At 46.0% G+C, this 25,790-nt stretch overlaps 1 protein-coding gene and 1 pseudogene across 1 annotated transcript in view; both read left to right on the forward strand.

The window, feature by feature from the left end:
• The window catches only part of LOC119967641 (CUB and sushi domain-containing protein 1-like), a 2,889,858-nt gene that overhangs the window by 1,775,633 nt on the left and 1,088,435 nt on the right, over nt 1–25,790 (forward strand). The window contains exon 7 of the mRNA XM_038800434.1: nt 9,838–9,915. Within this exon, the coding sequence (XP_038656362.1) occupies nt 9,838–9,915 (78 nt within the window). The remainder of the gene's footprint in view (nt 1–9,837; nt 9,916–25,790) is intronic.
• LOC119966896 lies at nt 13,552–15,556 on the forward strand (annotated as a pseudogene).

The following is a 25,790-nucleotide window of genomic DNA, read 5'->3' on the forward strand; positions in this document are numbered from 1 at the left end:
CATGGACTGCTTTATTATCTGAGAAGTTGCAAATGGTGCTGACAAATGGTATTAACCAGCGAGTTCCAAGATTGTGACCCAGTGAACATGAAGGAATGGCGATCTTTGTCCAAATTGTGATGGTTTGTAACTTGGAGGTAAACTTAGAAGTGATGATTTTTCCTTGTACCTGCTGCCCTTGTCCTTCTAGGTGGTAGAGGACATGGATTTGAAAGGTGCTGTTGGCGAGTTGCTGCAATGAATCTTGAAGAGAGAACACATTGTTGTGGTTGTGAAAGTGAATGTTTAAGGGGCTGAAGGGGGTGCCGATCAAGCAGACAGCTTTTTCCACAGGCAAGTGAGATGGTGCTCACATTTAGTTTCCCAGAAGCCTTGGGTGCTCCGCCCTTGTCAGACGAAATTAGGTGCCTCAGCTGCCATGACTGTTCTTCCAATCAATGCCTTAAATTTAATTGAGAGCCTGATTCAACCTACTGTGTCCATACCCCACCAGCTGTTCATACTCTTTCAGTGTCAGGAATGTACTTAGGTGCATTTCTGGTTTCACGACTTTATTCTGCTGTGGTGATGAATTCTTGTCTAAAATCTACATTCACTTGAAGTAAATCACTTCATGAGCTGAGGGTTTTACTGTGTCCTACCACTGTTTCCAAAACAGATTGTATTTGTCAGTGGATTCCACTGGATTAGTGAGCTCATAGGCTCACTTTTCTCTTCTGTTTTGTCTCTGACCCTTCCAACAGATCTGAAACAGTGAACCATTTCTTCCATGTGGGGCAGCACGGTAGCACAGTTGTTAGCAGAGTTGCTTCACAGCTCCAGGATCCCAGGTTCGATTCCTGCTTGGGTCACTGTCTGTGCGGAGTCTGCACGTTCTCCCTGTGTCTGCGTGAGTTACTTCCAGGTGCTCCAGTTTCCTCTCACAAGTCCAAAAATGTGCAGGTTAGGTGGATTGGGCATGCTAAATTGCCCTCAGTGTCCAAAAAGTTTGGGTGGGATTACGAGGATAGATTGGAAGCGTGGTCTTAAATGGGGTGCTCTTTCAAAGGGCCGGTGCAGACTCAATGGGCCGAATGGCCTCCTTCTGCACTGTAAATTCTATGAAAAGTGCCGATTAAGCTTCTTTGCATTTTTTGGTTTGGAATCGTGACAATGATTTGATTGATTAACAAAGGTTTTCGTTATCCAACCTGCCCTGTTTTCTTTCCCTTTTCATTCACTATTTTTAAGCTTTTTAAAGAACAACTGAGGTGATTGAGTGACAATAGAAGCATCATAATCTTCAGATGTGTCACTAGTGACCAGATGCTATGGAGATTGAAGTGCAAATTGAATTGGAACGATGGCCAACTTGCTCATTTTTTTGATTGGAGAGGCACTCCACAGCTGTTTTATTGCTGTCAGTAGAGTCAGAGGGGATTGGCAGTTCTCCACTCAAGGGCAAAAGCCAATTTATGAGGACTATTCAGAATTTTGCTCATTATGAAGCAGTAGCCTAGGCTAATGAACGATCCTCTGTGGTACTGATTTGCTATCGCAAGGTATTATTGCCGGACTTATTAACAAATTACATAAGATTCAACTCGAAACCTTTTCTCCCGAGAGGGGACGGCAGCAGATTGTCCAACCGTGTGATGATAATTTTTGTACCACTTGAGAAGAGGAATACCAGTGGTGAATACATATGGCCATGAACCTGCCCTCTTTTCTCATCAACTGGCGCATCGTCAAGTAATCACCTCCTTTCTCCAGCGTTCAGTAAAAAGAAAAATAGGGTGTTTTTCATTAGTATTAATTTACAGTTGCTGGCAAACATAAAATCACTTATCTTCAATTGATAGAAAGAAAATGCCCAATGATGTTTCGGTTCTATGTTTCGCTGCTTTTGCAGTTCTTCACTTCTATTCCCGAACCAACACTAATTTATTACACCAGCTTATTTTATTATTCGTGATCACAGCTACTTGAAATTGTGAAGTACCTTTGTCTTGGTTTTTGTTCATTTCGCAGTAATAAATATGCTTGCTGGACCTTGACATTTAAAAATGTATTTCCAGAATATGCCATTCGAAAATGTATGGACTATTTATCACGTTTGTTCATTCAAAAAAACCCTCAAATGTTTCTGTTTTTCTGTTTGTATCCATCATTTTCCCCTTCAAATATGGGCAAAATGACTTGAAGTTTAAAGAAAGATGCAATGCTTGTTTTTGCGCATTGATGCAATTTATTGAGAGGACAATGTGCAGTGCCACAGAAAGATTGCATTCAGGTTCACATCTGGGATTCTCCACATCAGTACGTTCACAATCTCAACTGTGTTACTGTGAAATGAGTTTAGGTGCTTCCTACAGTGAGAGAGAATTCCAAGAGAATTGCTTTGCATTTAGGTTTGTTGATAATGTGGTAGCTTCTTCTACTGGGCTAGGCACAGACAAATCTCAAAAGACTAGTTGCTGTTGAAAAAAAGCACTTAATTAAACAACATCAACACTCTCTGAAGTATACAAGTCCGACTTTTAAGTTATGGAGCACAATCTAATGGCTGCGATGCACTCAGCACAGTTCCGTGCGAGTCGGATAGATATCGGCAGAGGACAAAATCAGGATCCGCACAAGGCGGTTTACGACCTAAGCGGCCCGCTCCCGTTGGCAGGTTCCGGATCCTTCCTTGATGTGGCGAGGTGACAGTTCACACCAATTGAGGGCAATCTCCATCTCATTATAAGATGGATACCCTATTGAACGGCTTCTCGTGATCTAACCAGTTCCCCAACAGGAGGTCATGAGGGCACCCTGTAGCACTAAAAACGGGAAGCTCGTGCAATGGCTGCTGTGGGGATCGGAGGAGGTAAGTAGCCATCTTCGAAATCGGGCATGCAGCTCCATGGTATTTGAATTTGGTTTGTCCTCTGAAAATGAGGTGATATATGGATACGAATCTGGAACGGTAATGTTTCCTTGTTGTTTAATGGTTAGTGTGATATGTGGAATGTTTCACAGTTGATTTTCAAATCTTTGTTACTGTTGACGGTTTAATAAACAAAATATTCTCAAGTGGAATCTCGTGAGTACACGTTCCAAGTCGCCGGCGAATGATATTGCCCTTCATCCCAATCAAGCTGTGAGGCCTCAACACTCTGCCTGAGCCCTGGAGGTGTCAACACCATAGAGGTAACAGCCAACAATTCAACACCAATAGCTAGGCTTCAGCACTGGGAATATCCCCCTAACCAGGGAGTGCGTGTGTGTTTGGATCCGGGAGGATACCTGAGCCTGGTCCTTCATGGGGCAGCAGGGTAGCATGGTGGTTAGCATAAATGCTTCACAGCTCCAGGGTCCCAGGTTCGATTCCCGGCTTGGTCACTGTCTGTGTGGAGTCTGCACGTCCTCCCCCTGTGTGCGTGGGTTTCCTCCGGGTGCTCCGGTTTCCTCCCACAGTCCAAAGATGTGCGGGTTAGGTGGATTGGCCATGCTAAATTGCCCGTAGTGTCCTAATAAAAGTAAGGTTAAGGGGGGGGTTGTTGGGTTACGGGTATAGGGTGGATATGTGGGTTTGAGTAGGGTGATCATTGCTCGGCACAACATTGAGGGCCGAAGGGCCTGTTCTGTGCTGTACTGTTCTATGTTCTATGTTCTATGTGTTCCCGGCAGGGGTCTGGGGTCTGGTGTCCACGGGAACCTGCTGTGACAGAGGCTTCACATGTCCCAGGTGTACCATGTTTAATTGTGAACATTCAAAACCCTAACTGTCCCTAGCTACTGATTAGTGCCCCACCCTCCACCCAGTGCCCAATCTACTTCAGCTTCCATGCTCTGCCGCTAAGTCTGTTGTATCCCTAGGGAGCACATCGGAAGTGGAAGCAGCCTGCTGCTTTTTGTGACCTGTGGCCTTTGATGTCCCTGGCGGGCATCCTCTGGATGGCCTGGAGCTAAAGGGACCCGGCTGCCTTACCGGTGACATCTGCTTTGCCCGCTGCCTTGAGATGTGCCACGGTACAGCGGGAGGGGGAGGGGAAGGACTAGGGAAAGCTGAAGACCGCCGTTGTCACTCTGGTGAAAGGCTCGGCGTCAGCCTCCGGCTCTGCCTCCTTCCGGAGGGTGCCCATAGTGCCCTGCTGGCCTTGATAGGAAGGAGGGGCAGCTGGAGTGAGCATCAAGGGCCCCTGCATCATTTAGCTCTGCTGCTCCTGGCACCTCCCCATTCTCTGCACCATGGTGTTGGCGCCCTCAGAGATGCTCCTCAGTGACTGGGCCAGGCTCTGGAGAGCCCTGGCACTGCTCACCTGCATGTGAGACATGGTCCACAAGCATCGACAATGTCCACCTGTGCCAGGCACATGTCCTGCAGTGACTGTGACATGCTGTCGAGATGATCAACGATGACCATCACAGACTGAACCATGCATTTGACACCACCACTCATGGCATGGACGTCGTGCTCCAGGCTTTCCATTGTGGTCGCCACCCTAGCAGTGTTGACCTCGGTGCCATGCAGTGTCTACACCATCTCCTGAACCCGCAGACTTTGGGATTTCTCCAATAGGCTGCGCACTCGTTGGTGTGTCGCTGACATCCTCTCCTGAATCTCACGGCCAACCCTAGCGTCCGCATCAACTCCGGGATAACCTTGTCCAGAAGCTCGACATCTGGCTGGGGCCCTACTGAGTCCTGTGATACAGCACAGCTCTGACTACTGACTCCCTTCAATGTTTTTGCCTCCACCTGATGAGCAGCAGCAACTGTATGGTGCTAACCAGATTGCGCCCCAGACCCCTGTCCACCTTGTCACCCACGGAGGTGTGTGTCTCTGCGCTGGTGGAAGGTGGAGGCGATAGCTGTGATGCCTCGATGTTCTCCTCCAAGGTGGTCTCTTGGAAGGCATGCGGCAGCCTGGCACCGGGGCCCTGGATGGGCCGTCACCACCCAATGGAGATACTCTGAGAGAATGGGCATGCGGTCTGTGAGAGGGAATGATCGTTTTTTCTGACATGAACCACTCGCTTGATACAGGACATCTGGATGAAGCGGCAGTGGATCTTCACCCCCTGCAGTGCAGGCCAACCTCTATCCTCGCCATCTGTCTGGGCTCTTTCCTGCATTTTAGGTGCCAACGTCTTGCAAGGACAAAGAAAAGGTATTGTGAGCCGGATACTTGATGCATTGGGTGTGAGGGGCTCTATGGCGGGTGACATGTGGGCATGGATAGGTTGTGCTAGTGGGTGCCACGGTGTGCTGGGGCACAGGCACAGTATCATGCTAGGGCAGGAGGTGGGTGTCCAGTACCAACCGCTGACACACTGGGAGGGGGTTGGGAGGTCCTGGCAGTGTGAGGTGAGATTGATGCCGGGGGCCGATGTCAACTCACCCGTGCAGTCTGGTGGAGGTCTTTGTTCTTCTTCCTGTACTGGACTGCTGACCTCCTGGACTGATGGCCACTGCCTCCCAGGCAGCACTGGCAGTCCTGAGGCTGATCCTCCGATCACGTTGGGTGAACAGGGTGTCCCGTCTCGACTCCATAGTGTCCAGCAGCCTGATTAGGCAGCATCTCTGAAATGTGAAGCAGGTCTTCGTGGTGCTGTTCTGAGTGTATTTGGAGGGAGTGGTTTCTGTGCTGCTCTCCCTGGTTACCAGGGAGATGCTGAGCACGGTACAGGCCAATCAGCTGGCAGGAAGCGACTGTGTGGCGCTAACCAGATTGCGTCTCAGAGGCCTGTCCACTACTGCCGCCCACGGAGATGTGTGCCTCTGTGCTGGTGGAAGGTGGGGGTGATAGCTGTGACTCCCCGATAGTGGCATCCCCGGAGCTCTCCTCTAAGGTGGTCTTTTGGAAGGCGGGTGGCACCCTTGCACCATGCCATCCCAGATGGGCCATCATCACTGGGGGAACATTTCCAGCACTAATTGCCATTAGGTACTGGCTGCGGAACCCCTGGTTGGCTGTCGGGAAGCACACAGGAAATCACGTTCACTACGGAGTGTAGAGCTTCACCCATTCGATCACGCCCGTGGTGTTTTATTTCAGTTTGGAATGGTTTGAAAACAGGCTCAATTGTTCCCATGCAGAGTAAATGCCTACAGACAATGCTGGCAAATATTTACCGGCCTTAAAGTTGCTGATGTTTTCAAAGACAAAGCTGCCAACCACATAGCTTCCTCAACCCCTCAATCGTGTTTGCATCCTTTAACTCTAAAATTAATGAAGGATCTGGCCCAGTTCATCACCAGGTAATTGGTTCATTTGTCAAATGTAAGCACACATTTTTTGCCCATAGGAAGAGCTCAGGACAATTACAGTGGACAGTTAACTTTTGGTTGTACACCATCAGTAAATGTGGGGCTTGTATCAGCTCTAATGACTGGTAATCTTTCTCTTCCAATGGCTGAAACATGAATGACAAAAATATATCGTCAATGTTATCAATAGGATTGATAAATGCTTGTATTCTGCAAAGATGTCTTCAGAAGATCCTTATATTTATTAGTAAGATCATCCCTGAGGTTGAATCAAATGTTAACGTGTTTTGAGTTATCCTAGCTTTCTACATTATTTTAAGTCAAGCTGACTGAACTGCTGTCAGAATCTAGAAGTGATAGATCAGAGAAGATAATGCAGTTGACAACTTTTGTTTGACACATATACGCATTGGATCATGAGAGAAAGGGAGGCTTATGGCAGATATCGAGGGTTCAAAACAGCAGAAGCCTGAGAGGCATATAGAATACGTAAGAGGGAACTTAAAAAGGAAATTACAAGAGCGAAAAGAGGACATGAAAGGATACTAACATAAAGGAAAATCCGAAGTTGATTTACAAGTAAAGATAATAAGATAACGAGGGAAAGAGTAGGGGCCATTAAGGACAGTTAATACTTTTTATTATTTAATAAAATTACAGTTGTAATTTGTGTGTGGAGCCAGAGGATGTAGGTAGGGTATAAATCAATACTTTGTTCACTAGTGAGAGGAATGATGTGGGTATCAAAATCAGAGAGAAGGACAGTGATAAAATGAAATAAAGTAACAGAGAGAAGGTTCTGAGTGGTCTGTCAGGCTTAAAAAGTAGACAAATCTCCAGGGCCAGATGAAATGTATTCCAGGCTATTGAGTAAGGCAAGGGAGGAAATAGCAGGGGCACGGGTAATATTTTTCAGTTCCTCTCTGGTCACAGGAGAGGTGCCAGAGGACTGGAGGACAGTCAATGCGGTGCCTTTATTCAAGAAGGAAGGAAGGCATAAACCAGGAAACTACAGGCCAGTCAGTCTTACTTCAGTGGTGAGGAAATTATTGTGAGCAACTCTGAGGGACAGAATTAATCTACATTTAGAGGAATCAATAACCAGAGATTTAAAGTAAGGGGCAGGAGGTTTAGAGGAGATGCGAGGACAAATATTTTTATCCAGAGGATGGTGGGAGTTTGGAACTCGCTGCTCGAATGGATGGTGAAGGTAGAGACCCTCATAATAATTTAGAAGTATTTAGATGTGCACTTGTAATGCCAAGGTGCACAATACTATGGGCCAAGAGCTAGGAAATGGGATTAGAATAGTTAGGTCGTTGGTTTTGACTGCCACAGGCTCAATGGGCCGAAGGGCCTTTTCTGTGCTGTATGACTCCATGACTGTTTTATTTTTATAATTAAATAAAGCCACCAATCCCTGATTAGCAATTGAGTAAACAGTTTGTGGGTTAATTTATTGAGACTAGGACATGACAACAGATATAAATGGCTATAAAGCTTGCAGACCCCAGCAGCAGAGCTGTATTGTGTGCTCTGCTTTAAGCAAAAGTGAAACAAAAACTGATCACATGACACCTTCCCTTTCTCCTATCCCTGAAAGGCATATTACAGCTGACACCAATATGCTTAGTGATAGTCAATGGGGTGGACAAATGGATCTCCAGTTGTATCAGACTGTATTGCTTTAATGGAAAATAAGGTAATAAAATTGAATCATTCCAAAATCAGGTGACATGTTTACCATTAGCATGGTCCATTGAACTTCATTGCAATTGGATTATTGATTTTATACTTCACAAAGATTTCCATGTACAAATCTACATAATATTGTCCATGTGACAACTGTATTGAGTACCAAGCATGAAACATGAAATGCTCAATGTTACCAGTTTAAGGTATGGGCATTTGAATGCAACTCTCCAACACTGGAATATGGGCAAAATACAGAGTTAAATTTATTATTAGTGAGGCAGAGCCACTTTCTTTGGCTGAACTCAGTTTCCAATTGAAGCCAGCTGGTTGATGATCAAGCTTTTGTTCAGAAGGGCAATAACGTGCTTAGGAATTGCCCAGCTAGCCACCTGTTCTATGTAATGGATCCTACCCTTTGTGGAAATCTGCCAACTGAGTCGTTGCTATTAATGACAGAATCATCAGTTCTGTGGGGATAACAACCTTCCTTTTCTGGCCTGTAAATGAAACACTTGGACTGACAATAGGTTGTGAAAGCTATATGCTTTCCAACTTGGATTACTTTATAATTGTCGTGGGCTGTGATACAGATGCAACATTACAGTAATAAAGCTGCTTAATTTCCAAAGTGCTTTTATCCTTGACCCAAAACTGTTAAACAAAAGTCCCAAAATCTAAATTCTTGGGGGACAAAGTGGTCTCTTGAGTTATGCCCCAATATTTCACCTTGGGCTTCGTTGAGGGGATAGAAGTTCCCTTTTGCCATTGACAATAATAGTTCAATGTGTAATGAATTTGAGATATTTCAATCTGGATCCCAGTGAGCCAAGGCCTACAGCACGTAAATGCACCTAATTCAGCAGATAAAGTAGAGTAGAATCTAGTTGCAAGATTACCTGACCCGGAAGTGGGTGCTGAAACGGGGAGCTGGATTCTCCATCCCACCGCGCCAGATTTCTGGTTCAGCACGCAGACGGGATGCTCCGTTTCGCCGGCTGGTCAATGGGGTTTCCCATTATGTGGCAGCCCCATGCCGTCGGAAAACGCCCGGGTTGTAGGCAAAATGGAGAATCTCGCTAGTGGAGAATCCAGCCCAGGGTGCTTGAAATGGGAAGTGTCCATCCCCAAGCACTATTCACACTTCTGTTTGATGAGTATAAATATGTCCATTTTTATGAAAGGGGAAAATGTTTTGGATGCCCTGGGTAGGTGAAGCAGCTTCTGTTGAGAGAAAAACAGCATTAACGGGCAAAGTTCTCTGGCCTCCCCATGACATGTTACTTGGTGGCGGGAGGTGGCCTGTCGTTGGCTGGTAGCGGGATCTTCTAATCCCTTTGCTGTCAGTGGGGGTTTCCCACTGAATCCACACTGTGCCGCCAGGAAATGCGCGGGGCGGGGGTGCACTGCCGACAGGACCAGAAGATTCCACCACTGTGAACAGCCGGATGATCTCGTCCATCGTCTCAGATCAAATACCTTCCATCAAAGCCCTGAAATATTATCAGATTTACAAATGACAATGGAACACTAAATTCTTCCTCATTGCAATATAATTGCAACCACTTTAATCGCCTTTTTGCAGGTTTCTATGAAGATCTCCATGGGCATTTGTCAACATTCCCAGAGGTTGAACAAACACATGAAAAGCGGTGATTTCAAATGGGAAAATAAATACAGAAGACAGATAAAATATCTGACAACAAAGGGGAAATATTGGCATTTTCCAACAGGCAAAAAGTTCTCTGTATAGTTTAGAAAAATCGTTTTCGACTTGCAATGCTGACAATTAATAGCACTTAAATAAATACTTGAAATGGTCTCCATTCTGTTGCAGTCATGCATTCTTATTATATTTCAGTATGTTTTCTTTCCATTTTTAATTCTTCGTTTTTTTCCCCCTAAAAGTGAAAAAGGCAATAGAGCTGAAGTCCAGAGGGGTCAAAATGCTTCCCAGTAAGGACAGCAACCACAAGAATTCTGTCTGTAAGTCCATTTTTTTTTTCATTTTTTGATCATCAGTCAATAACATGTAAAGTGATTATCCCCAAAAGGTTGGGGTTGACTCATAGTTCTGTTCATCTTTTCTTTAATGCACACCTGTTATAACATTAGAAAAGCAATTATTTAAATGAAAGAGACTGCAGAATGCTGCAGGTTTGGATGTCCTTGCCCATGAACCACAAGACTTTAGAACGCAGGTACAGCAAGTAACTGGAAGGCAGTGGAATGTTAACCTTAATTGCAAGGGAAATGGAATATACAAGCAGGAGTGTTTTGCTGCAGCCATTCAATGGGGAAACCACACCTGGAGTACGGTGTACAACTCTGACCTCCTTACAAACAAAGAACAAAGAAATGTACAGCGCAGGAACAGGACCTTCGGCCCTCCACGCCTGCGCCAACCATGCTGCCCGTCTGAACTAAAATCCTCTCCACTTCCGGGGTCCGTATCCCTCCATTCCCGTCCTATTCATGTATTTATCAAGATGCCTCTTAAACGTCACTATCATCCCTGCTTCCACCAACTCCTCTGGCAGCGAGTTCCAGGCACCCACTACCCTCTATGTAAAAAAACTTGCCTCGTACATCTCCTCTAAACCTTGCCCGCGCACCTTAAACCTATGCCCCCTAATAATTGACCCCTCTACCCTGGGAAAAAGTCTCTGACTATCCACTCTGTCTGTGCCCCTCATAATTTTGTAGACCAACCATGATGAAATCAAATTATGGAGCAGGCTTGATCAGCTGAATGGACTGCTCCAACTCCTATTTCTCACCATTGTATGTAAGGCTGAAAAATGTCATTGTGTATTTAAATATTGCCTTCATAATGAGTAAGATGCTTTATAGTGTGCATGCTTAAAGTTTCTAATAGTCACATGATATGCACAGGTCCAAATTATTTGATTTTATTTCCTTCATGGTGCAATGAAATATGATCTTGAATAAACCCAACAAACAGAGGTATATAAGCAATAATTTGCTGTGTTGAACTTTTTATTGTTATTGTGGATGACTTAGAACATGACTAACATATTTGCTGGCCGACAGGAGAGTGCAAAGTGTTGACCTATCCCTTAGTAGTTAAGGAGTAGTTAGGGTCAATATCACCATCAATCAACAATATTAAACTGATAACCAAACTAGTTAGCATCTTTGTTGGCCCAAGGTACTATGTTGTGTGGGATTACATAGACTACATGGCACAGTAAAGGGACATTTGAAAAAACCAGTCCATTCTGGTGATAATGCTCCACTTGAGTATCCTCTTCCTTTTCTCAGCTACATCTGTCAGCAGAACGCTTGTAAGATGTATCTTTAATAAAGACATGGGGGCGGCGGGTTGGGAGTGGTCCACACTGACTAAAATTAAGAACAAGTTTCATTAATATGCAGGATATGTACACTTCCCGGTACCCCTACTGGGGTTCTGTCTGGTCGGTGCCTTACTGGCCAATCAGAAATATACCGGGTAATTGGGCGGGGTGGGGGACAGGGACGGGGACGGGGGGAGGGGGGGGGGGGAGAGAAGGGGGAGGTGGGGGGAGAGGAGGGGGGGGGGGGGGGGGGGGGGCGGGGTGCTTATATTCTGCAAAGAACATGGGATAGACAAGCATTCCCACCCTGTATGTCTTTTGCGGGATATTACAGTAACCCTCTACCCCGATAAGTTACTCTACGTTTCGGACAAAAGAATTATGAGAAATATTGAAACAACACCCAAAGCTGAGGTTAAACACAAAGTACCAATACTAAGGTTTGGACAATACAATACTCCCATTATATTGCGACCATTAAAAATACAACGATGCAAATCTGTTACAGAGATTCATCGATATGATTATCCAGCCACCAGTTAACCTCCTGCCATTCGTACATTTTCGCAGCTGATTAAGCTGCCCTACTTGAACTTTGAATAGCTCTTTTCAATGATTTTTATATCTTTCTTTCTAAGGTGGGAAAGATGTTTCTTTGTCAAGATCATATCACCCTATCAAAATCCAGCTTAAGCTAGAAATGTCAAATGAAGTCTCTAATTCTTTGTTCAAACTACAATATTAGATAATGCTTTACAATGCCCACCTGTTTAAACTTCTTTCAGTAATTCCATCCCTCATTGGTGTTAATATGAAGATCTTGATCCGTAAATAGAATAGTACTTTCCTTCCTTGGTCAGAGGCTGCGTATATACACACACACACACACGCACACAAACATAGAGGCAGGCCAGTTTGTATCACTCCATCACAGTTTTCAGAATAAATAAGTTAGCTAATGTGGTGATCTCCATATGTATAGCAATGTATATAGTTGGATGTGTGACCTCCAACCAGCAGGTGGGGATGGTGATCCACCATGTAACTCCACAGCTCCACAGATTAGGATTTGGTAGTAAATCATATTGGAGGACAGTTGCATGAGATGTAGCTCCAGGAGAATTCACTTATTTATTACCGTCTGTATTAGAGTTCATTAGTTATCTTTCCACATGTTCATTTTGTTAATAAACTACCTTACTAATCAAAGAACTATATGTTCTTTACCACGGCCCTATTATATTCTGTGCATAATAGAATATAACATGGCACCAAGAGTATAAAATAATTGAAAATAACTACAGAGAAGACAGGATGAAACAGACTGAAGAAAGAAAAAGAAAATTCTTCCACCTATCTGGTAAACTACGGGAAACTGGAACTCCATGCACGGAAAGACTAAAGTTAGATTTGGAAGGGCTGACAACAACTCACCAGCTTCAAGTCACCAGTAATGTAGACGAGAATTGACGTGTTTTAAGCAGCAATTCAAACTCAGTGTTGTAGCCCTTGGCCTGCAGGCACAGCCTGACAAGAGTCCAATTGCATTGCTGCTCATAGTAGCAGCTCCTCAGCAATTGAAATTTACAATACATTCGCGTTCGATAGCGAAGGATAAAGCAAAACCTTCGATGAAGTAATAGAATACGTTGATCGACATTGCTCCCCAAAAAGAAATGAAACATTCCAGCGGTATATCTTTCGCAAGTCTACTCAGAAGGTGGGCAAATCGTTCGATAGTGTTCCAACCGAAGACGCAGTCGTGCAATTTTAATACATTAAAGATGTTGTGATCCGTGATTGGGATATCGAATGACAAGGTACGCGAGAGGCTTTTGAGGGAAGAAGACCTTCAATTAGAAAACACTCTGGAGATTTGTCATGTGAGCAAGCTAGCTGCACAGCAGATTAGTACGCTGAACCTGAAACATTTTGGCGCCAATGTACATGAAGACGCCAGCTTAGTGACGCATTCCAATAAGAAATGTTATCCCAGTGTGGGTGGCCATTTTAAACAGCCGACCAGATCCACCATTTTGTGCGCGTGATGTGGCAATTGACATGAGCCACGGCAATGTCCAGCTTTTGGGAAAGAGTGTTCAAAGTGTGGCATAACAAATCATTTTGCGAAGCAACGTTTTTCACATCCAACAATGGACCAAACCAGATCAGTCAACATGGTTGATGAGATGTGCATTGAATACCTGTTTTTCGTTGATCTGACTTTGACTGAGGACACGATAGGTTTGAATATGCAGTCTTACTTACCAGTTGCAGCAATAGTGATGGTGATGCTGACACCATGGAAGACAGATGGATAATACCATTGATGCTGGATGGCATTTTAATTAAATGCAAGCTTGACATGGGAGCGAGGTCCAACATTCTCAGTTTCATAGATTTGATCAGGCTGAGAGTCAAACCGACAGCCATCAATCAAACAAGTCTGCTGAGAGACTACAATGGGATGGAGATTGCAACATTAGGCGCATGTGAGCTCGCAGCATGGGTACACAACAGAAGTCACACCCTATCATTTTCCATTGTGGACGTGGAATGGGAGTCCATCATAGGAGCTGAAGCATGCCAGGCAATGAACCTAGTTTAGCAGCTGTACATTCCAGACAGCGCAGTGACAGAGGATCATTGCAAGTGGCAACGAGATGAAGTGGAACAGTTATCCGATTAGATAAAAGCAAAAGTCAAGGTGGAGGAAGATGAACCAGATGAAGAGATGGAGGAGCCAAAAGCAATTCCAGAATTCTGGTTGATAGTCTTAAAAAATGTGGATTTGCTCAATGACATGATACAGGAGAATGCTGAGCCTTTCTTAAAGCATTTACAAGATTTACAGGTGAAATGTTCAGATCCTGGACAGCCAATGAGTTTTACTCTGGAGGATACATTTGAGCCAAATGAGTATTTTACAAATGAAGCAGTGACAAAAACATACCAGATGGCGTCACAGTCTGATGAGTCTGATTTTTTTTTCTTGGATGAAGCAGAAATCATTGGATGCACAGGGTGCCAGAACGACTGGAAGAAAGGAAAAAATATCACATTGAAAACAATGAAGCAGGAGCATCAGGGCCAGAGCACTGGTAGAACAGTTACAAAAACTGTACCAAATGACTCTTTCTTCAATTTAATTAGTCCTCCTGAAGTTCCAGAGGATGGGGAACTGGATGAAGGTTCTGCGGCAAGACTCACTGCTGATTTTGAAATTGGTCATTTCATGCAGGAACACATAATTCCACAAGTAGTGTTGTACTTCACAAGAGAAGCTACAGCAGACGATAATGATGATGATTACGATGGTGATGAAGAAGATTACGATGAGGAAAGTGAAGAATCAGATGATAAGCCAGAAGAGGAAGACTATGAAAGTTTATTTAGTTTATTTGGCATTAGTGATGAGGTGATAATGAATAGCATCCAATCTGAGCAGAACAACGATGAGTGTGAAAGTTTGAAGATGGAGTGTGCAGAGGCTGAAAGTGAGATTGCAACAGCAAACAAATTATCTGAGAGCGAATAAACTGTGAACAGCCAAATGGTGACTGAAGAAATAATCCCCATTTTGGAGAAAGTGGCTCCAGAGAAGTACGATGAATTATCCACGGAAAGGTTCCTGCAATGGATTCACAAGTATTCAAGGCCAGTCCAAAAAAAAACTTGCAGCAAGAACATATGAATACATTTTCATGCAGTTCTACAACAACAGATGAATCATTATATCAGATGAGGATGATCCACTAATTTAGACTCAAACACAAAGTGAAGTATTGAGGACATTGATCTAGCTAAGATACTGGAATGTGAGTGTTTGCAGATCATTCCTGAAGTTGCAAACTTGCCTGCAACTGTGGATGCTCCAAGAGTATTCCGACATTAGATGCCTCACCTGTTGTTGGGCACGCAGTACAGCGTTCGTTCACAAGCACCATGGATCAACCAAAATACCCCAATCCAGCAAAGGCTCCAGAATCAGCTATTGTGGCAGTAGAGTCAGAAACAACTTTCACAGCAGATGATCCAGAGACAGCTATTATTGCAGAAGATCCAGACACAGCTATTCCAGTAGATGATCTAGAAGCAGCTGTTGCAGCAAAAGATCCAGAAGCAGCCATTGCAACAAGGGGTCCAGAAACAACTAAACCCTTGACCGAGACCAATAGCCAGAATGATGCTCTAGGTGCACAGTGAGATGCGAGTGTGAATCGCAAAAATTTCACTGATGATGCCACTAAAGCTAAGAAGAAAAGGAGAAGGAAAGTGCTGATTATAAAAAAGAGAAGGAAGGATAAGAGAAGAGTTGAGGACACAGTTGCTCGACTGGGTAGCAGACGCGACAGTGAAGACACAAGCATCGGCAATAAGGCCAATATGCAAGAACACACACTGTGTAGGAAGCATCGCTTCAAAAGGCTGAAAGAGATGGTGATTCAAAGACCAGCCAGAAAACCAGGGCTGGATTCTCCGCCCCGCCACACCACATTTCTGGCCCGACCCGCTGGTGGGATTCTCCGTTACGCCGGCTGGTCAATGGGGTTTCCCATTGTGGGGCAGCCCCACGCCATCAGGAAACCCCCTGGGCGCCGGCAAAACGGAGAATCCTGCCTGCGGAAAATCATGCCCCAGGTCTTTCGAAAGATGAAACAAGGTCATGTGTTTGGTTAAGATTTAGGAGATCAACAAGAAGATGCCATTAACCTGAAAGACTGAACATGTAACGAACTGTGTACAAGGGACACGTTTGAAATTGTTACGCATGTCATGTTTTGTAATGCACAGTTAGATTTGTTAAACATTCACATTTCCAAAGGAAGGGGATGTGGTGATATGCATCCGCATAGCAATGTATATCATTGGATGTTTGACCTCCAACCAGCAGGTGGGGTGTGGTGATCCTTTATGTGACTCCACAGATCAGGAGTTGGTAGTAAGTTATACTAGAGGGCGGTTTGCATTAGAAGTAGCCCCAGGAGAATTCACTTATTTGTTACTGTCTGTATTAGAGTTTGTTAGTTATCTTTCCACGTGTTCATTTTGTTAATAACTATCTTACTAATCAAAGAACTAGATGTTCTGTGCGCACCTTTACCACAGCCACAACACAGAACATAGCAGCTAACAGATATTTTGGCGCTGTTTTATTTGTGTACTTGAAGCTTCTCCAAAGTTCTAAATTGGCGTAAAAAAAAGCTTTGAAATATATTTGTTCAATGGTTGCAACCCTACTTTGACTTCTGACTCTTTTGCTAAACATTCTATAGCCTTAAAATGTTGCAGACCAATGACCCTTATTATTTGTGAAGAAATAAAACATCCTTCAGTTGTTAACAGGTTATCTTTCATTCAAAAAGCCCTTTTGGCCTTCACAATACATGTTGGTCAGATTCAGTCAGTTTCTGTGCTCCAGTACACAGCCAGCGGCATTCTGTATTTCATTTCAAATATTAATGCTCCTCCTGCGTTGAATGAGTTCCTCTAATCTCAATCACAAATTTCACTTCAAAGCATGATTAAGTCGGTCAAAGATATTACAGCATCTTCCAGCCTCTATTCCCTTCTCCCTCATATGCTTGTCTAGTTTCTTGTTAAATGAATCTATAGTGCTCATTTCAGCCACTCCCTCCGGCACTGATTCTCACCACTTGTTGGCTAAAGAAATTGCTCCTGCATTCTCGGTGACTATCTTATATTGGTGGCCTCTAGTTGTGCTCTTTCACACAAGATGAAGTATTACTGCAGCATCCACTCTATCAAAACCTTTCATAATTTTAAAGACCCTTATTCGGTCACAGCTGGCTTCTTTCAAGTAAAAGAGACCCAACCTGTCAATCTTTTCCTGATATGTCTACTCAAGCATTTACTGTAATCAGCCTCATAAATCTCTGCACCCCCAGTGCCTCTGTACCATTTTTATAATATGGTAACCAGAACTGTAGGAATGGTCAAAACAAAGATATATGACCGGTTGATTGTAACTGCTTGGTTTCCTCTTTGCTAATCTGTGGAGCGACTTATTTCTGGTCTGTGGAACTCAAAAATCCCTTTATTCCTCTTTACCGACTAGACATGCACCTTCCAAAGTAGTAGTTTTCCCCTGCTGAAATGTACTGCCTCACATTTATGCATGGTTATCTTCATTTACTCATTCTGCAGATTTATCAATGTCCTCCTGTAATTTATTGCATTCTCTTCATTAACTTGGTGTCATCCACAAATTTTGAAATTGTGTTTTTGATTTTAAATCATGAATGTAAATTATGATCAGCAATGCTCAAAGCACTTCCCACCTTCCCACTTCCCGACTTCTGGCACTCTGAGTAATTATCTTTATTTCCAACTTTTTCTTCCTGTCAAGTAGCAATCCATTCAGCCACTTCTAACCTTACTCCATATTTTCAAGCTTATTCGTTAGTCTGTTCTGGGGCACCTTATTCAAGACTTTTGGAAAATCCAGTACATCTACAAGATTAGCATTCTCTACTCCCCATTACCTCCTTAAAACATTCAATTAGGCTGGTCAGGCAAGATTTTCCCTTCTGAAATTCATGCTGACTGTTCATTGTGATTTTGTTTGATTCTAGATGTTCTTTTATTCTTTCCCTTAGTAGGGGTTCCATTATTTCTCTTACCATCAATGTTAAGCTGACTGATCTACAATTTCTGTGTTCTGTTTCCCTTCTTAAATATCGGAATTAGATTAACTATCTCACAGTACTCTGGCACAGAACCTTTTTCCAACAATTCTTAACTATGAGTTGCATTGTCTTTCCTGCCTCTTGCCTAGATTATTTAAAAATATGTGGATGCAATCTATCCAGATCAGGGGTATCCCCCTTCTGTTTGTTTAGTTTATTCAATATTTCCTTTTTCATTTAATGTGCATATCCCATTGCCCTCAACTCATCATTCAATGCCATTTCTAACCTCCCTAGTAAAAACTAAAACAGAATAATGGGCTGGATTCCCCGCTGCCCGACACACTCAGACATTCTCTGCCTGAGGCAACAGTTGTCAGGGACCAGTGAGTTTTAAAGCAGTGATCTTTTTCATTGATTCTGTCTAGGTTGCACTTTAGCTTCCTGGCAGGGGTCTCTGTTATGGGGGATCTCTGTCTGGTGGTGGTGGGCGGGGGGGGGGGGGGGGGGGGGGGGGAGGATTCTGGTGAGGATGCGGTGGGAAGGTAAGTACAGCGTTATCAAAAAACAGCATCGGTACCCGGCATCAATCCTTTGCCGATGCTCTGCTGGTGGCAGCATCGAGGTTTGTGCCTTGTTCCAAAAGGGTTTTGCACATCGGTCAAATCGACCCATTTGCATCATATGAACCAGATGGGCACCAAATTCTCTCTGTCTCTGTGATTCACCTGTCCTCTCGATCAGAATTCATGTGGTCGTGGATTGGTGCAGGTAGTTGTCAGAATAGCCCTGGCATGAGGGACCTCATGGTGGGCCAAGGAAGTAGGTCTTTCAGGTCGGTGCTCTCAAAGTCCAAAGGCTTTATTACGCAGAGTTGTGGAGCCTCCCGCAGCTGCTGCTGAAATGGCTGCAGCTCGGAGAGCCCACACATTTATACTCCGCCTGCTGGACGGAGCCAGCAGGCAGGGATCTACCCCCGTACCTGTAGTACAAGGGCCTTACCGTAATACCCTCGTATGCAGTATATAATACAACAGTGGTGATTACCACATTCACCCCCTGTTAAAAAGGAGTCCAGCGGGGGTGGTGGAAACTATTTACATACAGGTTGTTAAAAACATTTTGAAAGAGTCGACAAATTTAGACGGTCGGGCGCCTTGATCCGCCATTGCGAGCGCCGCAGGTGTGGTGTTGATGCTGGCGTTGGTTCGGTCGTCGGTGACTCCAGGAGCGTCATCTTCATCCACGGGTGGGACCAAGGGGAGGGTAGATCATCCTGGAACGGGGGCTGTGGCGGGGTGCGCCGGGGGAGGGGGGGGGCTGTGCGGGGACCCGGCTGGTGCCAGGTCCGGGAGGGAGACTGTGTCTTGGTGGCCGTCGCGGTACGTGCGGGTTCGCGTGGCGTAGCTGTACCCTCTCAACCAACGGGTCCGCCTTGTGGAGCCACACGCGCTTACAGAGGAGAACGGGTCCTGGAGCTGCCAGCCATGTTGGGAGCGAAACCCCGAAGGTGGACTTCCTAGGGAAGGCAAAGAGACGTTCATGGGGAGTTTCGTTAGTCGCAGTACACAGGGGCGACCAAATGGAGTGAAGGGTATCGGGGAGGACCTCCTGCCAGCGGGAGGCCGGGAGATTTCTGGACCATAGGGCCAGCTGGACGCCTTCCAGACCTTCCCATTCTCCCGCTCCACCTGCCCGTTTCCCCGGGGGTTGTAGCTGGTCGTCCTGCTCGAGGCAATGCCCCTGTTGAATAGGTACTGGCACAGCTCATCGCTCATGAATGAGGATTCCCAGTCGCTGTGGATGTAGGCGGGGAAACCGAACAGAGCGAAGATGGTGTTAAGGGCTTTGATGACGGTGGCAAACGTCATGTCGGGGCATGGGACGGTGAAGTGGAATCGCGAATACTCGTCGACCACATTGAGAAAATACGTGTTGTGGTTGGTGGAGGGAAGGGACCCTTTGAAGTCCACGCTGAGGCGTTCAAAGGGGTGGGAGGCCTTCACCAGGCATGCATGGTCCGGCCGGTAGAAGTGCGGCTTACACTCTGTGCAGACCTGGCAATCTCTGTTGATAGCCCTGAATTCCTTGATGGAATAGGGCAGATTGTGGTCCTTTATGAAGTGGTAAAAGCAGGTGACCCCTGGGTGACAGAGATCGTCGTGGAGGGTGTGGAGTCGGTCTACTTGTGCGCTGGCACATGTACCTCAGGATAGGGCATCAGGGGGTTTGTTAAGCTTCCCGGGGCGATATAAAGTCTCGGAATTGTAGGTGGAGAGCTCAATCCTCCTCCTCAAGATCTTATCATTTTTGATCTTGCCCCACTGTGTGTTGTTAAACATGAAGGCAACCATCCGTTGGTCAGTGAGGAAAGTGAATCTCCTGCCGGCCAGGAAATGCCTCCAATGTCGCACAGTTTCTACGATGGCCTGGGCCTCCTTTTCGGAGGCATGGAGGGTGCGGGAAAAGAATGCCACGGGCCTGCCTGCCTGGTTGAGGGTGGCTGCCAGAGCGACGTCTGATGCATCGCTCTCGACTTGAAAGGGGAGCGTCACGTCGTCCGTGTGCATCGCGGCCTTGGCGATGTCGGCCTTGATACGGTTGAAGGCCTGGTGATCCTCGGCCGTCAGTGGAAAAGTGGTGGATTAAATGAGGGGGCGGGCCTTTGGGCGTAGTACAAAAAGAACCCCAGGCATCGTTTTAAGGCCTTGGGGCAGTGGGGGAGGGGGAGTTCCATGAGGGGTCGCATGCGATCGGGGTTGGGCCCTCGAACTCCGTTCTGGACCACGTAGCCGAGGATGGCTAATCGGTCTGTGCTGAACACACACTTCTCCTTGTTGTAGGTTAGGTTAAGGAGTTTGGCGGTGTGGAGGAATTTGGAAAGGTTAGCGTTGTGGTCCTGCTGTTGTGGCCGCAGGTGGTGACGTTGTCCAGGTATGGGAAAGTGGCCCACAGTCAGTACCCGTCAATCATTCGGCCCATCTCCCGTTGGAAGACTGAGACCCTGTTATGACGCCGAAGGGAACGCTAAGGAAATAGTAAAGGCGGCCATCTGCTTCAAATGTGGTATACTGGCAGTCTGCCTTGCAAATGGGGAGCTGGTGGAAGGCAGATTTCAGGCCCACTGTCGAGAAGACCCGGTACTGTGCAATCTGATTGACCATATCAGATATGTGTGGGAGGGGGTACGCGTCGTGCTGCGTGTACCGATTGATTGTCTGACTGTAGTCAACGACCATCCTGTTTTTCTCCCCGGTTTTTACCACGACCACTTAGGCTCTCCAGGGGCTGTTGCTGGCCTTGATAATACCTTCCCGTAGCAGCTGCTGGACTTCAGATCTGATGAAGGTCCTGTCCTGGGCACTGTACCGTCTGCTCCTGGTGGCGATGGGTTTGCAATCTGAGGTGAGGTTCACAAACAGGGAAGGTGAGTTGACCTTAAGGGTCATGAGGCCGCATACAGTAAGGAGTGGTAGGGGCCCGCCAAATTTCAAGGTTAAGCTCTGGAGGTTGCACTGGCAGTCCAGGCCGAGTAGCAAGGCAGTGCAGAGGTTGGGGAGGACATAGAGGCGGAAGCCACTGAACTCTACGCCTCAAATGGTGAGGGTGGCAGTGAAGTACCACTGAGTGGGATCCGGAAGCCAGGGAGATTCTCTGGTTGGTGGGGTGGACCGTGAGGGAGCAGCGCCTTACTGTATCGGGGTGGATGAAGCTCTTAGAGCTCCCGGAGTCTAGAAGGCAGGAATCCTTGTGCCCGTCGATCTTCACCGTCATCGATGCGGTCGCGAGGTTGTGCAGTCGTGTCAGGTCAATCGTAATGAAGGCCAGGCGTGGCTGGTCGGCGGTGGTTGCAGGAGATGAGTGGCTCGATGAGGTGTCTGACGAGCAGGGATCCTGAGGCGGGGAAGATGGCGGCACCCACAGGCCGCATGTGTCCTGAGGCGGGCAAGATGGCAGCACCCACGGGCCGCATGTGTGAGGCGAGCAAGATAGCGAGTAAGATGGCGGCGCCCACGGGCCGCACGTGTTGCGAGGGGAGCATAATAGCGGCGCCCACAGGCCGCTCGTGGTCTGCGGGGAGGAAGATGGCGGCGCCTGGGGGTTTCACATGGGGGGCGCCGGGGCAACAGCGGTGACCGAGCAGGTCTGGCACACAGCAGCAAAATGTCCTTTCTTACCGCAGGCCTTGCAGAGTGCGCTCCATGCCGGGCAGTGTTGTCGGGGGTGCTTTGACTGTCTGCAGAAGTGGAACTTGGGTCCCCCAGGGTTGTGTGGTTGCGGCGTGGCGCAGGCCTGGGGTTGGCTGGGGGCGGTCGCTGATGGGGTGCACTGTAGGGTGTTCACTGGCGGGGTGCACGATGTCCAGGAGGGTTGGGCGGCGCGGACGGGGGCATGCGCTTGAATATTGCACGAGGCAACTGTGAGCGAGAGCGCTAGTTTCTTGGTTGCCGCGAGGTCGAGGGTAACCCCTTCTAAGAGTCGCTGGCAGATGTAGGCCGACTCTATGCCTGTAACGAAGGCGTCTCTAAGTAGCAAGTCCGAATGTTCAGAGGCCGAGACGACCTGGCAATCGCAGTCTCTCACTAGGAGTTGCAGGGCACGCCAGAAATCCTCCACAGACTAACCGGGGAGTTGATGCCGCATGGCGCGGAGGTACCTGGGGTAGACCTTGTTGGTCTGCTGCGTGCAGTTCTTCAGTTTTGCCATGGCCTCAGCGTATGTCGGCGCATCCGGATGAGGGGGAAGAAGCATTTTCAAGTTTAAGTCCACTGTTATCCAGCTCTGATAAAGAGTCATCCAGACTCAAAACATTAGCTTCCGCCTCTCTCCACCGATGCTGTCAGATTTGCTGAGATTGTACAGTACTTTGTAATTTTATCCCACTCTAAGCCATTTCCTGCCATGCAGGAAGACTACTCAAGATAGTTAGCCCTGTTCCTGAGACCACCCTCTGCACACCCAATGTGGCCTCAGGACCTTCCACATCACCCATCTTTTCTCTTCCAGTGTCCTCGAGCTGTCCCTCCGGGAAAAGGGAGATGGGAAAGGGCTGAATTGTGGCTGCGTTTCTCCCTCCACAGATGCTGCCAGGCTTGCTGAGCTTAACGAACATTTTCTGCTTTTATTTCAGATTTCCAGCATCTGCAGTATTTTGATTTTATTGCTGTCTGCATTTTGTTGGTACCACAGATATGGTATGAAATGTTCTCTTTGACCAAAATTTTTAGTTTTCTTCATTTTTTAAAAATTTGGCAAAAGGAAGAGGCCTTGTGGCACAGTGGGACCACCCCTAATACTGGACCTGAAGCTCTGGGTTAGAGTCCAAAGTGAGGATTTGTAGGAGTTGACGGAAGGAGCGTTCGTAACCTGGTTCGAAGGGCTGATCATCAACACGGTCATCCTTCCCTCACTATTTCCTACAGGGAAAAGAAAGCGTGGGTGTGAAGATACGCTGATACAAAATTGGTGAAGAATATTGAACACAAAACAAATTCCTCTGTCATGTGTAATTACTTATTTCCAGTCAAATCTGTCCATTGTTTTGCAATCATGCAATGTGAGTTCAATCACCTTAATACTGTAAATATATTTAGAATAAAATGCACTTTCTCAATATAGGTGTATCATGATCTGACCACCCACTATGAGCAGGAGCAGAATACCAATCTCAGTGTAGGATGTATTCATCCCATTGAACACTCGCTGATCTAACTGTCTCACCGAGTGCTGGGATCAGGAGAAGGCCCGTATCAGTATATTCCCAAACTAACAGATTTAAATTTGTTCAAATTTATATTTCCAGTGAGTCACAAAAGATATTTAGATGAACATTGTAACCAATTATTAAAATATATTCAATTTCAAAGCACTGATGGAATCTGGGGATTAAGTGGAAGCGATCCGGCATTGAATAAATTATAGGAATGAAAGATCATTGAATAATAATAAAGATTTATTAGGTTTGACATGTTGATACTCATTTGACAGCAACAATATGAAGTGTAACACAGGGGAAGATTTTATGCTGAGGTTCCCAGCCTGCTGTATTGTTGTTCTCAACAATACGACAGGGAGGATATACTGAGCAAAGTCCCAAATGGTTTCCTGTCTGTGGTGAGTGAGTCACTGGATCACAGCCACATTGACAGCTTTTTCAAATGACTGAAAGGTCGTGGGGAGTACCTCTTGAGGTGGTGGCAAATTACAGGACTGTGCTCGCACCTTTTGAGCTGTGAAGAAGGAATTTGCTGACTCTCCTCTTAAATGCAGTCCTTTCTGAAACATGGAGCACTCATAGGTCTCATTCACCTGTTTCTTCCAGTGTATACCGAACTTTTGAAGCCCCATGCTGTTTTTATTTTTATCCTCATCTGCACTGAACTCAAATGAATTAAAGAGCTCCAATGCTTACGGTTCAGCCAAATTTAGTCGGAGTGCTATTTTTCATTGGTCTAATGCATTTTCAAGCGCGGAGGCAGAAATAAAAACTTCAAACTGTTGCTTAAAGAAAGCCCAGTTCTGACATAGTTTACAGTGTGTCTTGAAATGGTCAGGCTTCTTGAGACCTTCCATTATCAGATCAGTCTTTACCATAGATTTTTCCTGAGTTGTAGCTTCTGGATTGCTTCTTCAATCTCCAATGCTATTCTTTCCTAATCTAACTGTTGTTTCTTACAAGAAATAGACTACTGGTACCACATTGTGTTCTTTGTGGTGTTTATTTCAGGATAGTTGGTGTAGTGTTCGCAGAGACAAAAAAAAACTTTAACTTAATCAAAGTTATGATTTTATTTTGCGCTACTAACTTGGATTCAACTCCTTAAGAATACACAATTGATCAATAACAGCTATGTACACTCATCTACTATAAATCTCACTACTGCTTTAAACTATGATCTAACTTTACTTGCACTATCTGCTCTTCTGAACTTAATTTGCTAACTCCTACATACACAACCTCCCCTGACGTCTAGCACCACTGCCTTATATAGTTGTAACTGTAGCTCCATCTAGTGGCCACTCTCGACACTACATTAACCCTTGCAATGCTGATAGTTATGATGATACGACATTATCCTGTCTTGTTCAATTCAAAATTGAATCGTACCTGCTTTCCACCCAGTATTTTTCATGTCCTGTTCCCTGGCATAATTTCTGGAACTCACACCAAGCAGCTTTCCATTTTGCTGATGTTTGCATTCAAAACCAGGGAAAATTACTTCATGTTGTTTTCTGCCCAATTTGAGTCCTTCCATCTCATTTGTGCTGTTCTTCTCTTGGCTTGCAAAAGACAACTGTGCCGGGTCCTGGGGAGAAGGTAGGAGAGAATTTGCAGAGCCAAACATCAACATTGTTAGCAACAGCTTTCGGAGCGTGAGGTCTTGCCCATCACCTTGCCATTTTTCTGCCTACCATTTGACACAATGGATTTATATTGAGAATTCTTTTTTAGCTTTTATTTTGTTTCGGGAGAAGAAAAGGAGCTGTCGATGCTTGGCTTGGCACAAAGTGCTTGCGAAACACAAGGCCTCCTTGCTGAAACAGAGAACGAAAGAAAAGATTGGGTAAATGTTTGATTTGAAGCGGTTCATGCCGCTCCATCTGCCAACTCCGGCGTCAACTGGGCGCTGCGGTATCCGCACATGCGCAGTGGCACCGGTGTCAACACGCACATGCGCAGTGGGACCAGTGCCAACGCGCGCATGCGCAGTGGCTTCCTTCAACGCGCCAGCCCCAATGCAACATGGCGCAGGACAACAGGGGCCGGCATGGAGGAAAGGAGGCTGCCAGCCAGAGAGGCCGGCTCACCGATCGGTGGGCCCAGATTGCGTGTGTCGACGGCACCGGCGGGACTCAGTGTTTTTAACGATGGCAGCTCGGCCCATCCCGG

Source organism: Scyliorhinus canicula, chromosome 6 (genome assembly GCF_902713615.1).
Source record: "Scyliorhinus canicula chromosome 6, sScyCan1.1, whole genome shotgun sequence".
NCBI classification, from domain to species: Eukaryota; Metazoa; Chordata; class Chondrichthyes; order Carcharhiniformes; family Scyliorhinidae; genus Scyliorhinus; species Scyliorhinus canicula.